Source organism: Chiloscyllium plagiosum, unplaced genomic scaffold (assembly GCF_037043375.1).
Source record: "Chiloscyllium plagiosum isolate Xiang-an unplaced genomic scaffold, Cpla_swu_hap1 HiC_scaffold_13, whole genome shotgun sequence".
NCBI lineage: Eukaryota > Metazoa > Chordata > Chondrichthyes > Orectolobiformes > Hemiscylliidae > Chiloscyllium > Chiloscyllium plagiosum.
The window spans coordinates 31,462,532-31,478,989 of NW_028270151.1; the positions used below are offsets into that span (position 1 = coordinate 31,462,532).

General features: G+C 38.8%; 1 protein-coding gene across 1 annotated transcript in view; it reads right to left on the bottom strand.

The window, feature by feature from the left end:
- LOC122556060 (anosmin-1) overlaps positions 1–16,458 on the bottom strand; it is a 154,128-nt gene that overhangs the window by 59,284 nt on the left and 78,386 nt on the right. Inside the window, exons 3-4 of the mRNA XM_043702467.2 lie at positions 4,613–4,675; positions 1,323–1,530 (exon numbers count right to left, since the gene is read on the bottom strand). Of these exons, the coding sequence (XP_043558402.1) occupies positions 1,323–1,530; positions 4,613–4,675 (271 nt within the window). The remainder of the gene's footprint in view (positions 1–1,322; positions 1,531–4,612; positions 4,676–16,458) is intronic.

The following is a 16,458-nucleotide window of genomic DNA, read 5'->3' on the forward strand; positions in this document are numbered from 1 at the left end:
GGGATTCTTAACATGAGCAAAATTTGACTGATCAGTGAAGATAGTGATTAATCAAAGGTGCCAGAGAAAGTTTGGAAGGATAACTCCATGTGTGTTAAGCCATGCTAAGCTTTGCTAGCATGTTCCTGAAATTGTCAAAAACAAAAGCAGATCGCAAGGAAAAGATTATCTGCTTGTTTACTTTTGACAAGAGGGTCGATGGAAACTGCATGCCTCTGCAGAAATCAAATGCTCTTAAAATGCGTAAAATTGGCCCAGATCACCCAGAAACGAGATTCTTCTTCCTTGATCGGACATTAAAAAAAACAGACCTACCTGGAAGGAGTTCACCATGTGAACAACTGAAGCGATCTAGTCCAGATCAGGGATTCACGCAGCCAGTAACAGAGTGAATTGACATTGAAACCATGCCAAGTTTCTATATTCCACTAGTTGCTATATTCCAAGTTTTAAAGGTGCTGAGACCTCTTTGACAACGGCTATGAAAAGGTAAGTGTGAAAGGAAAATGGGAGAGGAGTAAGGCAGCAGGTGGATGAGGGGTAAGGTGACAGATAGGTCATGGGGCTAAGGTGCTAAACATAAGAAGAGATACAGGTGACAGGTGACATGGTTCCAGGCAGAAGGGTCACTGGACCAGAAATGTTGACTCTGTCTTTCTATCCACAGTTGCTACCAGAGCTACCTGGGTTTCACCAGCACCTTTTGTCTTTTTGTTTCAGATGTCCAGCATTCACAACTCTTTGTTTTATATCAAGGTTCCAGGAGGATGGGTGTAGGATGGCAGGTATCTGGGTGAGTGCTTAGGGCTGATTACTGGGATTGGGCTGGGAGAGGGAGTTCGCAACTGTCGAATGGATCTGGATGGGATGTGGTCTTGGGGATCAAGGGGAGATGATGGGCCATTAGGTCAGGCTAGAAAGTTGAGTCTCTAAGGAGTAGAATAGTGGGTTTGGGGATGTTGTTGAGTGTATCTGGGTAGTTGGAGAAATGGTGTGTGTGTGTGTGTGGTGCAGTCAGTCAGCAGGTTTTCATTCCTGTGCTCTCTCTTTAGAAAGAGAGACACTTAGTGATGGTTCCATCTGGGGCTAATCATGTTGAGAAAGGGGTTACCTTCATGGTAACCTCAGCCGGTGCAGGAATTGAATCCACACTGTTGGCATCACCAGTCATCCAGCTAATTGAGCTAACTGACCCCCTTTTGAAATCTTGACTTAAACAGTTGTAAACCATACACACTCTGAATTGTATACAGCCCTACAAAATATAAAATAAAAATCAAATGAACTTTGAATGACTTTGTCTTCTGTCTGTATGATCTTACCCTTGAACATATTTGATGGTACTTGGCAGGTCTGGCCACAGCCATTTGAACAACACTTTCTAGAGCCTGGGCACTCTGTGTCTGAGCTGCAACTCTGGACACAGGCTGCTGCAAAGCCTGAGGCTTTCTGTGGTGCTGGACAGTCACCTTGCTTCACCATCCGAATAGATTTCAGAAACTCACAGCTTGTCAAACATTCGTGGTGTTTCTAGAATGCAAAAGTAAGCATTTTCAAGCATTTTCAAACCACTGTACAAATGTACGCTAAAAGAATCACCTTCATGTACTGAGAGAGTTGGGTATTATAAAATTTGAGACTGGAGTTTAAGTCTGCCTCAAGTGGATTAAAAACCCATATTGATGGCAGATACAAAACAAATTCTGGAAGTATATCACAAAACAATTGGTCAGGTCATCGTTAAACACTATTTGTTATAGACCTGGTAATCATTGACCAGTGAGCCCTTACTTCAGTTGTGGGTAAGGTGTTGGAAAGGGTCATAAGAAATAGGATTTATAATCATCTAGAAAGGAATAAGTTGATTAAGGATAGTCAACACAGTTTTGTGGAGGGTAGGTTGTGCCTCACAAACCTTATTGAGTTCTTTGAGAAGGTGACCAAACAGGTGGATGAGGGTGAAGTGATTGATGTGGTGTATATGGATTTCAGTAAGGCATTTGATAAGGTTCCCCACAGTAGGCTAATGCAGAGGCATAGGATTGAGGGTGATTTAGTGGTTTGGATTGGTAATTGGCTAGCTGAAAGAAGACAGAGTGTGGTGGTTAATGGGAAGTATTCATCCTGGAGTTCAGTTACTCATAGTGGACTGTAAAGATCTGTTTTGGGGCAACAGCTGTTTGTCATTTTTATATATGACCAGATGAGAGCATAGAAGGATGGGTTAGTAAATTTGCGGACGACACCAAGGTCAGGAGAGTTGTGGATAGTGCCGAAGAAAGTTGTAGGTTACAGAGGGACATAGATAAGCTGAAGGGCTGGGCTGAGAAGTGACAAATGGAGTTTAATGCGGAAAAGTGTGAGGTGATTCACTTTGGAAGGAGTAACAGGAATGCAGAGTACTGGGCTAATGGTAAGATTCTTGGTAGTGTAGATGAGCAGAGAGATCTCGGTGTCCAGGTACATAGATCCCTGAAAAGTGCCACACAGGTTGACAGGACTGTTAAGAAAGTATACAGTGTGTTAGCTTTTATTGGTAGAGGGATTGAGTTTCGGAACCATGAGGTCATGTTGTAGCTGTACAAAACTCTGGTGCGGCTGTACTTGGAGTATTGCATATAGTTCTGGTCACTGCATTATAGGAAGGATGTGGAAACTTTGGAAAGGGGTCAGAGGAGATTTACTAGGATGTTGCTTGGTACAGAGAGAAGGTCTTACAAGGAAAGGCTGAGGGATTTGAGGTCGAGAGGTGACTTAATTGAGACATATAAGATAATCAGAGGGTTAGACAGGTTGGACAGTGAGAGCCTTTTTTCTCAAGTGGTGAAGGCTAGCACGAGGTGGCATATCTTTAAATTGAGGGGTGATAGATATAGGACAGATGTCAGAGGTAGTTTCTTTGCTCATAGTAGTAGGGGCGTGGAACGCATTGCCTGCAACAGTAGTAGACTCGCCAACTTTAAAGGCACTAAATGGTCATTGGATAGGCATATGGATGAGAATGTAATAGTGTAGGTTAAATGTGCTTCAGATTGGTTTCACAGGTAGGCGCAACATTGACGGCCGAAAGGCCTGTACTGCGCTGCAATGTTCCATGTTCATTTTCTCCTGTAGCATGGGTTTTTATTACTGCTGCTGGTGATCCTGTAAATACTGCTTCCTGACATATCCATGACATCTCCAGAAGTTAAAAATCACCGAACACCAGGTTATAGTCCAACAGGTTTATTTGGAAGCACTAGCTTTTGGAGCGCCACTCTTTTATTAGGTGGTTGTGGAGGTTGAGACCTCCTGATAGAAAAGCAGCACTTTGAAAGCTACTGCTTTCAAATAAACCTGTTGGACTATAGCCTGGTGTTCGGTGATTTTTAACTTTGTCCACCCCAGTTAACACTAGCACCTCCAAGTATTCTCCAGGAGTGACAGTATGATATTAGTCTGAGGAACTATGTTTGGTAGTGCCTCAGGTGTGGTGAGGTCTGCAAACCATATGCAGAGCACTTGTGGCTGCTTCCAGTGTTGCTTTCAAGGACACAAGGACAGCTGTGTTGTTTGCCTGTTGGAACCAACATGAGCATTAATCAAATAGATGGCCATCCAACTTGCATTGATGTGTTTTTGATTTGCAATAATCAAATCTGTGCTAAGATTGTGATTATAGAAATTCTCTGTATTTATTGGCTTCTTTAAACCCCAGCCCAAAAGGTTTGCAGCATTCTAGCTCTGTAGGCCCAATTTTTAACCTTATGAGTCATGCCTGTTCTGCGAACCTCATTAACCATTTAAGCTTCCCCTCTACTCCGGCCATGCCATCAGCCCTAATACGTCTCTTGGGGGGGGGGGGGTGGGGGCGGTGGTGGTGGTGGTGGGGGGGGGGGGGGGGGGGGGGGGAGATGGTGGTGCACACTGAGGCATCACTTCAAGTGAAACTTATCTTTGAAAGCAAAACATGCTAGAAGAAACATAAAAGCGGAAAATCTGCATGTATTATTCAGTAATGAAGAATTACTTGGCTGAATATTTTTGTGCAACTTCATGTCCTGATTGGCCTCCTGTCTATGCTTAACAGCCCTCCTGCATTTCTGCCCTGCTATCATTGTCAACCCCTTCCTTGGAGCACCATTTGATTATTGGCACTCATTCTCCACTTACATGATTTTTGATAGCCCCTTTCTCTTGTTATCCTCCTCTTCCATTGTATTATTTCTTTGTCCATTTTCCTTCTTCTCTCCCTATACTCTTTCCTATTTCTCGTACTCTTGATCCTCCTATTGTACATCTCACCAGCTCTACTCATTCCTCACTCCACTGGGTCCAATTTTGTCTAACCTTCTTACCCTGCATGACCTACGTATTGTATTTGGTATATCTGCTTTCGACTCCAATGAAATTATGAAGTACAGATCGAAAATAAAACAGAAGTGCACGTTTGCGAGTTTTAAGTTACCACTTCTTGAAGCTTACCTATGTAAACACAAGGAGCTTCTCACTCTGGTAAAGGCCAGAAACCTTTGCAGAATTTCATAACCTATTGTGATGGAACTTGAAATGAAAGCTATATAAAGATGTGATGAACTGTGAAGAAACAGAATTCAAAGTAACCATTACCTACCTCACACTGTCGCTGGCACTGGTTTTCATCAGTATCCCATAACTCTTTACAAGGCCGTAGACACTGCAAAAAAAAGGAAAATAAAATTGGTCTACAGCCCATTAGTTTAATTCCAATTAATTCCTGTAATCCCTCACTAACTTTTTCTTTCTTTATATTCAACTCCTGTAAGTATTTCATTCCAACAAAAGCTTATGATGCTGGTGGAACATCTTCGATGACATTACAGCCTTTTATTCATCTCTAAGGTAATTACAATTATATAAGTGAAATATTACACACAAAGACATCTGTAACTAGCAATATTTCAGTTTGTCATAATTAAAATACTTCACCAAAGTAAAATTATGTGCATGGAAATAACATAAGTCCAGCATATTTGCTCATAAAGAAGTCAACAAGGTTACATAGTTTAACAGGGATACTATGGTGATGAACAGAATTATTGTGCTTTTGGTGAACACATTGAGATGATCACATTGTTCTTTCTTTTCATGTTCAAAGTGAGTTAACCCAGTCGTCCTTTTCTTTGATCAGCAACTTTCCTTGACAATATGTTTTGAGACATTAAATATACCATTTAGTTGCAAACTACCATTTAAACTATTTTTTTTTCAAAGTTGTGGAAAGATGGACAAATGATGTGTATTCTAAATAGACCATCTGCCATGTACTGTACCTGGCTTCTATAAAATGGATCAAATGACTATTCTAAATTAAACTAACCACCAAAAGAAAATTAAATTTAACATTGTTATAAGCTAGTGACACAAGATAAACACCTATCTCAATTATCATGACTTCAACAGGATCTAAATAAAAAGCTGTTTTTAAGAGAAGATGAAATAATGTTCTAAATACGTATCTTAATATCCAGTAGTATCAATAAATTATCCAGTTATAATCTTGGTTATTTTTACTGACTAGAATTATTTGATTTTGAGTCATTAGTAGCTTATTCCAGTTGTACATTTATACATATATATGATATAAATATAATTATATTAAATGTCATACAAAAATTATTTGTGGAACACAAAATAATAATCTGCTTTCCATGTATCACTTTTAGTTTTAATCAGTATACACCATAAACATATGATTACTTCAGCTGAATGGACATGTTAAATTATATTCAGTCTGTGCATACATCTCCCAAGAGGAAGTTGGCACAAGGGAGGAGCAGGAAACAGTTACATCACAACAAGCATTCCAGACCCCACAAGCATCAACACAGAACACACCCACTTTGGGGAATTACATAGTGTAAAAAAATAGAAACTCCAAAAAAATTGAAGTGCAGTTATTTCATGATGGTTTCTTCTGATCTGGCCCTGGAAATTTTCAAGTAACTGCCAATCTGTAAACTTAGTTCAACAACAGCAATTAACCCCCAATTGACCTCCAGATGCCCTATAGAGGCATCAAATGAAATTACTTTACCTAAAAGGGCAGGCTAAGTTATGTATGTCTGCTGTGCAAAAATAAACATGAATTTCATTGCATAACACTTCTATGAATAACATCAGGGGACAGTTCATTGTATGTAAAACTATTGCATCTGGATCATATTCAGCACACTTCAAACATTTAAAAGTGTAAAAAAAAGCAGAAAAAAAATTCATTTCCTGCTATATTTCAAACCCTGATAACCTGCATTCTTCTCAAATGCAGAACTGGGATTTACAAATCACTACCAATTTACAGAAACTTCCATAACTATTAGTATTGTAACCTTACTCTGAAGATTTAAGTTCTGTCTCAATGAGATCAGAATTATATGAAACAATAGATTTTGCACACTAAAATAGAGCTATGGTGAACATTGAGATATCTTCAAACAGTTCATGAATCCGGGGGTTTCAATGAGTAATTGTTCTGTGCTCTGTGCCAATCCTGAGGCATAAATACTGAGCCCCAATACGGGCAGTTAGCTGAGGAAGAGGGGTGGATAATTCACACGCCATAAATACTTTCAAGATTTATGCAATCTCGGTGATATGTGGAATAATGCATTTAGTAACATAATATAAATATGTGGCATGAGAACTAGAAGTATTTTTCATCGCCCAACATTTGTTTGATCATAAAAACAAACTACTCAGTTTTTTTGGAAAATGAATACAGAATAGTGGCTCTATACTCAGAGGCCAGACTGTTATTGACTTAAAGTTAATAATATAAGCATTATGAATTTGCATCCATAATTTTTAAAAAGGTCACTAAAATATTTCAGGATTTCAATGACATTGGGGAATTAACTTTAAATATAAAGGAAAATTGGACAAAATAATTTTTAAAAAATCATCAATCTGTTTATGGGGATCTTTAGGTAGACAGTTTTACGCCGGGAACCCAGAATGGATACTGATGCAGACAATCTAGGGCTGTTCCTTGAAATGAATTAGCCATAGCATTTATTCCAAGAGGTGCAATAATTTCAATATTTTCAAATATTCAAATTTACTGAAGACTCAAAATGGGGCAGCATTGTAGACAGCATTGATGACAGCATTAAATTACAACAGGATGTGATAGATTAGGCGAACGGGCAAAACTGTGGCAGATTGATTTTGATAAAATCAAGTGTGAGGTCATCCATTTCAGACTGAAAAAGGATAGATCTGGGTACTTTTTAGAAGGCACAAAGTTAAATATGTCGAACAGGATCTGGGAATTCAAGTGCCTCTTTAAAATGCCACAACATGTGCAGAAAATAGACAAGAAGGCAGCTGGAATATAGGCCTTCTAAAGGACTGGAGTACAAGGATGGAGATGTTATCCTGTAGTTAGATCCCACTGTGAGCAGATCTGGGCTCACAGTTTAGGAAGGATGTTTTGGCCTTGAGTTCAACACAGACCTACAAGAATGATACCTGGACTTCAGGGGTTATTACGAGGAGAGATTAGATTTATTCTTCCACACAATTTTTAAGATTAAGGGGTGATCTAATCAAGGTCTTCAGGATATTAACAGGGAAAGATAGGGTCGAAAAAGATAAACTATTTTCATTGGTTGGAGGTTCAAAAATCAAGGCACAGTCTAAGAATTAGGCCCAAACCAATCAGGAGAAATGTTAGAAAGTATTCTCCATGCAAAGACTAGTGGATGTTTTGAAATCTTTTCCTCAAATGGCAGTCAATGCTAATTCAATTGTTAAATTTAAATCTGAGATAGATAATTTTTTATTAAGCAAGAGTATCAAGGGATACGGGCCCAAGGGCCGCATTTGGAGTTAGATCACAGTTCAGCCATGATTCTATTGCATGGCTGAGCAGGCTTGAGGAGTCAAATGACCTAGTCCTGTTCCTATCAGTTTGGACATATTACATATTTCTGGTGAAGACCATTCTACCAAGGGGCTAGAGCACACTAATAGAGAATGTTGGTGAAGTCTAGCATCACCAGTCTCAGAATGAGAGTGTGCACAGTATGTGTAACGGAAACAAAGTAAAATTCATTTAGAATCAGAAAGTTCCTCTGAACAGTATCATCCTTCAATTCAATTTTCTACTCAACAGTTTAATAGTATATATTTGACAGTAATTAAGATTAATTTCGTGCCTTTCCCTTGATCTTCGATATCCACAGATTCATCTATTACAGAACCTGACGGTTCACAGACAGCAGAGAGATAGATGGGGAATCTGCTGCCTTATGTTTATGCTTGTACTTAATACCAATTGTTATGTTACGATGCCGTATTCTCAATGTTCTAAAATAATAGATTATCCACTTTTGTAGACTTGATCTCGAACTGAATTTATTTAAGATCGTTGGGACAGAACTCGCATCCATCAACTCTAACTGTCATGGGTGAAATGAATTGCAACCCAATTTAGATAAATAACAGCCACTGTACTTTGAAGTAGTGCAATGTATTTGAAGCATTTGAGGATGTTTCTGAGAGAGAAAGTGCAATATAAATGCAAGTCTTTTCTCTTTTGATTTGAATGATTTTACAAAGTAGAGTAGGAGGAAGAAGAGGGAAAGACTGAAGAACTCCTACAGCCTTTTTCTTTTAGTTTCTTTACCTCCTTCTGCATTAGATTGCAACAGGTATCAAATCAGAAACTTTGCACAACAGATAGAAACATGCTTAATCTTAGCAAAACTAACTGACCACAAACTTATCTCAAAAACTTAAATATCCATTTCCATCACTAGTGGCATTCCGTGGATGCAGCCTTACCATTTCTAAGATGCGCTACAGTAATTCACTAGGACTTTTTCAACAGTATCTCTCAAGCCCTGATCTCTACCCCCTTAAAGGGATAAAGACAGTGGGTTCGAAGACACATTGTCATCTTCAAGGCCCTTGTTAGTAGCACATCTTCCTGATTTGGACATATAGCATCTTTTATTTCACACAGTAGATGTTTTTCTCAAACATCCAAAATACTCCACCTAACTGCATTGTGTGGCAATCTACATTGTACAGACTACAGCATTCAATAAAAAAGATCTATATAGTATCTTCTCTGGGGCCAATAAATTGGTCCAAAGGTGTGATGCTCAAAACTGAACACAGATCACCAAATGTGGTCAAAAGAATAGCCTGAACAGTTGAAGCGTAATTTCCTCCTCATTGGATATAAGGCCATAAGACATAGGAGTAGAAATTAGGCCATTCAACCCATCAAGTCTGCTCCACCATTCAATCATGGCTGATAAGTTTCTCAACACCATTCTCCCACTTTCTCCCTGTAATCTTTGATCCCCTTGATACTCAAGAACGTATTTATTTCAGTCTTAAATATACTCATCTGATCTGGCCACCACAGTCTTCTGTGGCAATGAATTCCACAGATTCACTACTGTCTGGCTGAGGACATTTCTCCTTATCTCTGGTCTTCCCTTTCACACCCATTGTGACAAATAGCAATATTCCATTAGCATTTTGATTATATTTTGTACTAGTCTCCAGTTTTAGGTGAATGCATGTCGGCACTCAAAAACTTCACGCCTCCATTGTTCACAGGCTCTCACCATCAAGAAAATATTAAGATTGACCCTTCTTAAATCCAAAGTGAACGAACTCTTCCTCCCAAACCATCCCCCCCATTAAGCTTCATCTGTAACAATTTTTGTCCCTTCCTTCATCAAAGTATGTCACTTTTTAATTTCCTATCTACACAACTTATTACATCTCCTAATTTAGTAGCCTCTACAAACATGCACATAAAAGTCTCTATTCCTTCATTTTTGCTTCTTGTGTGAACAGTTGGGTCCACAATACAGATCGTTGGGGGCACACCATTATCACATTTGGTGAGTAAGGGCATTTTATTTATCCTTACCCTTTGTCTACTATCTCCCAACTAATTACCAGTCCATGTGACAGGGTTACCTCAAGTTCCCTGCACTGTCATTTCTGCTCATAATTTCTTTGAAAAGTCATAGGTAGAGATAGTGATGGGAGTGAAAGGAAAAAGAATTGAGCAGGACAAGAGAATATGGTGGGAGTGAGAGACAGGAAGAATGTTAAGTAGCATTGGGGTGGAGATAAAAAGCAAGCCATCTCTTTAAAACTTTTTTTGCCCAGCTCCATCTATAATGATTGTCCTCAGCCATTGGTGGTTATTTTCCTGCTCACAACACTCAGCATAAGAAAGAAATAAAATGATATAAAGAGAAAGAAGATGGCAGGGAAAGATGCAGGATAAAATGGAGATATAGAAGCATAAAAGTACAGAGGGATATAGAAACAGCTATTCAGAATCAATATCAATAACCAAAGGAGGGGTACTATTTAGTACACAATGCCATGGGATATTGACTTATGCATTGGAAATGCTTCCATGACATAAAGATTAATAAAAAAACATTGCACATCAACTGCAGAAACATCCACCTCAACACTTAATTGAAATAAAGACATTTTAAATCAAACAGATGGGATTGCAATCATCATCACATGGTGTCAACTAATTTGGATGTACGTATTTCTTCACAATGTAGCAGTCCTAACAAAATGTCCTTGCGTCCAATAACGTCCTTCAATTGACAAGACACACTCACTCGGGGTTGGATTATCAGGGAGTCTGCCTGACAACAGAGATCTTTTAAAAATGGTGGGTGAGATCTAATAGTGTAAATCCCACTCGTATTTCCAACAGAAACCATTTTTTTGACAGCAGGAGGGTAGCAGTAGTATGGGAACATAAATTTATGAGGTGGTACAAATGGTCTTCAAGGGTGGTTAAGGTTTGTTTAAGTGCCATGATCTAAAATTTTTAAGATCCCTATTCCTTTAGATATAGAAAAAAAAACCAAGATAATTTGTAGTTACAGTTAAAAAAAAAACTTCTTGTCTACTTTGATTGTAGATTAGTAAAGGCCATCATTATCTTGAAAGTTTTTTTGTCATTTCCCAAGGGCTGTTATTATATCTGTGATCTTTATGAATACTTGGCCAAGTTTCACAAACTACAAAAGCACTTTTCTCAGCAAGAGAAGGAAGAGTTCACATTTTGATTGACAGCTTGAAGGGACTAATAAAATGATTAGTTGCCATTGATGTGGTTACTGAATAAAAAAATGTTTTTACCAACAAATTAAATACTAGAAGAAATGTAAAATATTTGAATGGGTTTCATGAATGGGAAACCAAAAGAACTGCAGATGCTGGAGATCAGAAACAAAAGTAGAAATTGCTTGAAAGATTCAGCAGGCTTGGCAGCATCTGTGGGGAGAAAGCAAGGTATGTACAAGAATCAGTGGGCCCAAAACCTTAACTCTGATTTCTTTCCACATATGCTGCCAGACCTGCTGAGTCTTTACAGCAATTTCTGTTTTTGTTTTTAATGAATGGAAGTTTTCTTCAGTGTTAAGTGTTAATGAATGAGAGCTCTATTTGATTGTTAAAATTTAACTTTCTTACATCTCCACAGGACTCCTGAACTCTCCCCAGGGTGGATACTGGCTGAGTGGCTATGGAGCTGACATGGATGATATCTGATGGCTTGGATCTGGCATGAGTTGTGGCCTGGGGGCTCAATTGTTAGCACTGCTGCCTCACTGTACTAAGGACCACGTCCAATTCTACTCTCGGCCGACTGTGTGGAATTTGCACGTTCCCCGCGTGTCTGTGTGGGTTACTGTCAGGTTCTCTGCTTTCCTCCCACAGTCAAAGATGTGCAGGTTAGGTGGATTGGCCAGGGTAAATGAGAGGATAGGGGAGCTAGCTGGGTTTAGGTAGTATGCTCTTAGGAGGATTAGTATAGTCTCGATTGTCTAAATGGCCTCTTACTGTACTGTCAAGATTCTATGAGTCGAGGGGGCATGGGGATATGAGGAGACTCACTGCTGTGAAGGAACACTTCAATTGGTTGGGATTCATGAGTTGGCATTGAGGAGTTCTAAGGAGTGATTGGGGATGATTTTAGAGCTGGAATGACTAACATCTAAAACAAGGTATGCAATGTCCCAGAGAACCAAGAGAACCATTTTAGAGAGACTTCTAACTCCTTACTCTTGCAGCTGCCGATGATTTTCTTCTGGGGTTGGCAAGTCTGGTTCTATTCTGCTCCTGACTTCCCAGAATAAAAGTAACACTGCCCTTTAAACCATGGAAGACATATGCCAAAGTCAGGACATTTCCCACTTTAAGTTATCTCACAGAGTCATAGAGATCTATAGCATGGATAAAGGCCCTTTGGTCCAACTTGCCCATGCCATCCAGTTTTCCCAATTTAAACTAGTCCCATTGGCCTGCGTATGCTCCATATCCCTCCATTCCGAAGCCATCTATGTATCTGTCTAAATGTTTCTTAAATGACAAAACTGTACTCACCTCCACCATTATCTCATTTCCAGACACACACCACCTTCTGTCTGAAAAAACTTGTCCCCCCGGACTCTTTTGTATCTCTCCCCTCTCAACTTAAACCTGTGCCCTCTAGTTTTAGACTGCTCTACCATAGGGAAAAGATGTTGGCTATCTACCTAATCATTTCTCTAATGATTTTATTTACCTCTATAAGGTTACTGCTCAGTCTCCTATATTCCAAGGAAAAGTGTCCCAGCCTATCTAACCTCTCATTATAACTCAAACTCTTAGGAAAAATTTGGCCTGTGATAATAATTCAGAGCTTCTTATCTTTTGATGAAAAACACAAATTTAAAATTTCACAAAATTTAATGGCAGCCAGGTCATAACACCCTTCTACAACCTCTATCATCAGGGAGAAGGTACAGAAGCCTCAACACACGCACCAGCTGGTTTCGCAACAGTTTCTGTCCTACTGTTGTTAGAATACTGAATGAACTCACAAACTCTTAACATTCACCTGTCCCTGTGTTTTTGTTTTGCCGCTGTTTACCTATTATTTACTATTTATGCTACTTAACTCTGTGATCTGCCCATATTGCTCACAAGACAAAGGTTTTCACTGTGCCTCAGTACACGTGACAATGAATTGAATTGAATTGAACTGAATTCAATTCAATTCCAAGACCTTCTCTAATCATCTCCTAACTATAGAAGTAGTTACTTGCTCATAAAACATGAGTACTGCTACAAAGACACATTTTAATGAACATGATTCGGAGATGCCGGTGTTGGACTGGGGTGTACAAAGTTAAAAATCACACAACACCAGGTTTAATTGGAAGCACACTAGCTTTCGGAGCGACGCTCCTTCATCAGGTGATTGTGTCTTTCATCACAAACACAATCACCTGATGAAGGAGCGTCGCTCCGAAAGCTAGTGTGCTTCCAATTAAACCTGTTGGACTATAACCTGGTGTTGTGTGATTTTTAACAATTTAATGAAGCTTTTTATCTTGCAGTCATCAGGACAATTCCCAAGAATATCAATTTAAGGGGAAAACCAACAATCCACTAACCAATCAATCAGCACTCTACTCTCTCTCATAGGGTAGAAATATTGATTTTCCCTTTAAATTGGCGTTGTTATCAATTGTCCTGATCAGTGCAAAATAAAAAGCTTTGACAAAATGTGTTTGTTTTCAGCAGTACTCAAGTACATTCTGATTGAGCAAGACACTTCAAGTTACAGAACGGGCATTAGTACTTTTTAAAAAGTACGCTTTCATTCTCAGTCTCCAATTCCCAACTAAAGGAATTTGACAATCTGCCCACACCACCCTGCAGGTGAACTCCAACTGGTGTTCAAATCAGATTACAATGAAATTTATACCATCAAAAGAATACTTCTGGTGTTAATCTTAATATATTTGAAAAGGGAGATGAAACAACACACATTTTATACGGAATACCGCATAACTCCAGAATAGCCTTACGTTTTTCACTGACAAAAACATCTAATACCTCCTCCTTATTAATCTTAACATGTTCTGGAACATCCCAATCCTACTGAAATCCCCACCTACAATATCTTTCTTCCCTATGAATACAGATGAGAAGTACTCATTTAAGACCTCACCAATGTATACTGTCACAATGCACAGGTTGCCTCTTTAGTCACTAATATGTCCCACACTTTCCCGGGTAATTCTCTTACTCTTAGTATACTTATAAAAAGCATTTGGGTTTCCAACTTGCCAAAGTATTGTGTGGCTCCTCTTTGTCTTCCTAATTTTCTGTTTTAAGCTCCTTCCTACAGTGTCTAGAGAGTGAGAAGATCTCTTCTCTTTTAATGTATGCTTCCTTCTTTTTCTTTAGCAAACTCTTATTATCCCTTGACATTCATGGTTTCCTGGACTTGTTGCCCTTACCCTTCACTGTTAGAGGAATACACTAGCCCTGAATTCTCACCGTCTTACTTTTAAAAGACTCCCACTTTCCAAATGTGGACTTACCCGCGAGGAGCTGTTCCTAGTCTATATTTCCCAGATCCTGTCTAATGACAGTGAAATCAACCTTCCTCCAGTTTAGACATTTAACCTCTGCACCACCCTTATCTTTTTCCATAATGACCTTGACACTTGCTGAGTTATGGTCACTATCCCCAAATTACTCATCCACTAAAACTTCAACTAATTGACCAGCTTCTTTCCCTAGGATTAGGTCTAGCTCTATCTCTAATAGGGCTACTTACAGACTGATATAAAAAGCTCTCCTGGATGAACTTTAAAAACTCCATCCTGTCTAATCCTTTCACACTACGACGATGCAATTAATGTTAGCAAAGTTGAAGTTCCCTGCAACTATAACTCTGTTTCTCTCACATCTTTCTATGATTTCCCTACACATCTGCTCCTCTAAATTCCTCTGACTGTCAGGAAGCCTGTAATAAAATCCCAGGAATATAATCGTCCCTTTTTTATTTCTAAGTGTGCTCATTACTGCAGTGATGATTTCCTTTATTAAAAATGCAATGATTATCTTTAAGAGTTCTCTAGATTCAGGAATCATCCCTTGGTATTGAAAAATTGTACATGTCCCTCCATTTTTTAAGAAGGGTGAAAGAGGAAGCCAGCGAATTACAGATGAGTTAGCTTAACATCTGTGGTGAGGAAATTGTTGGAGTCTATAATCAAGAATGGGATAACTGGACACCTTGAAATTTTTCAGTTAATCAGGAAGAGTCAGCATGGGTCATAACTGACGCATCTCACTGAATGTTTTGAAGAAATGACTAAGATATTGGGCAAGGGAATGTCTATGGATGTTCCTTTTATGGATTTCCAGAAGGCATTTGATAAAGTCCCACATAAGAGACTGTTCAGAGAAACAGATGACAGAAAGTAGGGATTATAGATGGATATAGTATTCAGTGTTGTCCCAAAAGGATCTGTGTTTGGGTGACAATTATTCACATTATTTATTAATGGCTTGGATAATGGCATATAAAGTCATACATCAAAATCTGCTGATGACACATAGTTAGGCGGCATTATAGACAGTGTAGATGATAATATAAAATTGCAAATGGATATTGATAGACCAAGTAAATGGGCAAAATTGTGGCAAATGCAGTTCTATGTAAGCAAGGGTAAGGTTATCCATTTTGAACCAAAAAAGAATCGATCAAGATACTTTCTAGAAGGTATTAAATACTGTGGATGTCCAAAGAGACTTGGAGGTTCAGTTACATCAATCTTTAAAATATCACAAATAGGTGCCAAAAATAATCATCTTTAAAATATCACAAATAGGTGCCAAAAATAATCAAGAAAGCTATTGGGCTGCTGGCCTTTATACCTAGATGGCTGGAGTACAAGAATACAGAAGTTATGTTCCAGTTATACAAAACCCAAGAGAGACCCAATTTGAAGTACTGTGAGCAGATCTGGGCACCATACCTTAGAAAGGACATAGGAGGGAGTACAACGCAGGTTTACAAGAATGATACCTGGACTTCAGGGGTTAAGTTATGAGGAGAGATTACACAAATTAAGTCTGTTTAATCTAGAATATAGATGGTTAAGGGGTGATCTGATTGAAGTCTTCAAGATATTAACAGGAAAAGACACTGTAGATAATGATAAACTACTTATACTGGTTAGGATCTCTGAATTTTCCACTACAGGCCCTGCTGAAATTCTGTTAAAATCCTAAAAGGATGCAGCACTTGACCACAGATCTTACAAATAGTACAGGGGAACCTTGATTATCCGAAGGACCCAGGCGGGAGTATTTCAATCGGTTAATCGTATTCCGGATAATCGAATGCTGGATAAAATAGTTTAGCCAATCTTGCGATCTTGCCTGATATTCCGATATTCAGATAATCGAATGTCGGATAATCAAAGTTCCTCTGTATTCAAAGCACAAAGTTAGCATTAGTAACCTGTCAATACCTTTTTCCAAAGCATATCCTATTGATTTTGTGAAAATCTTGGGATTCTGCATTTATGAACTGTCAAAAGGTACAGAGTAGATGTTTGTTTTTAAATCCAGAGATGAAATAAGATG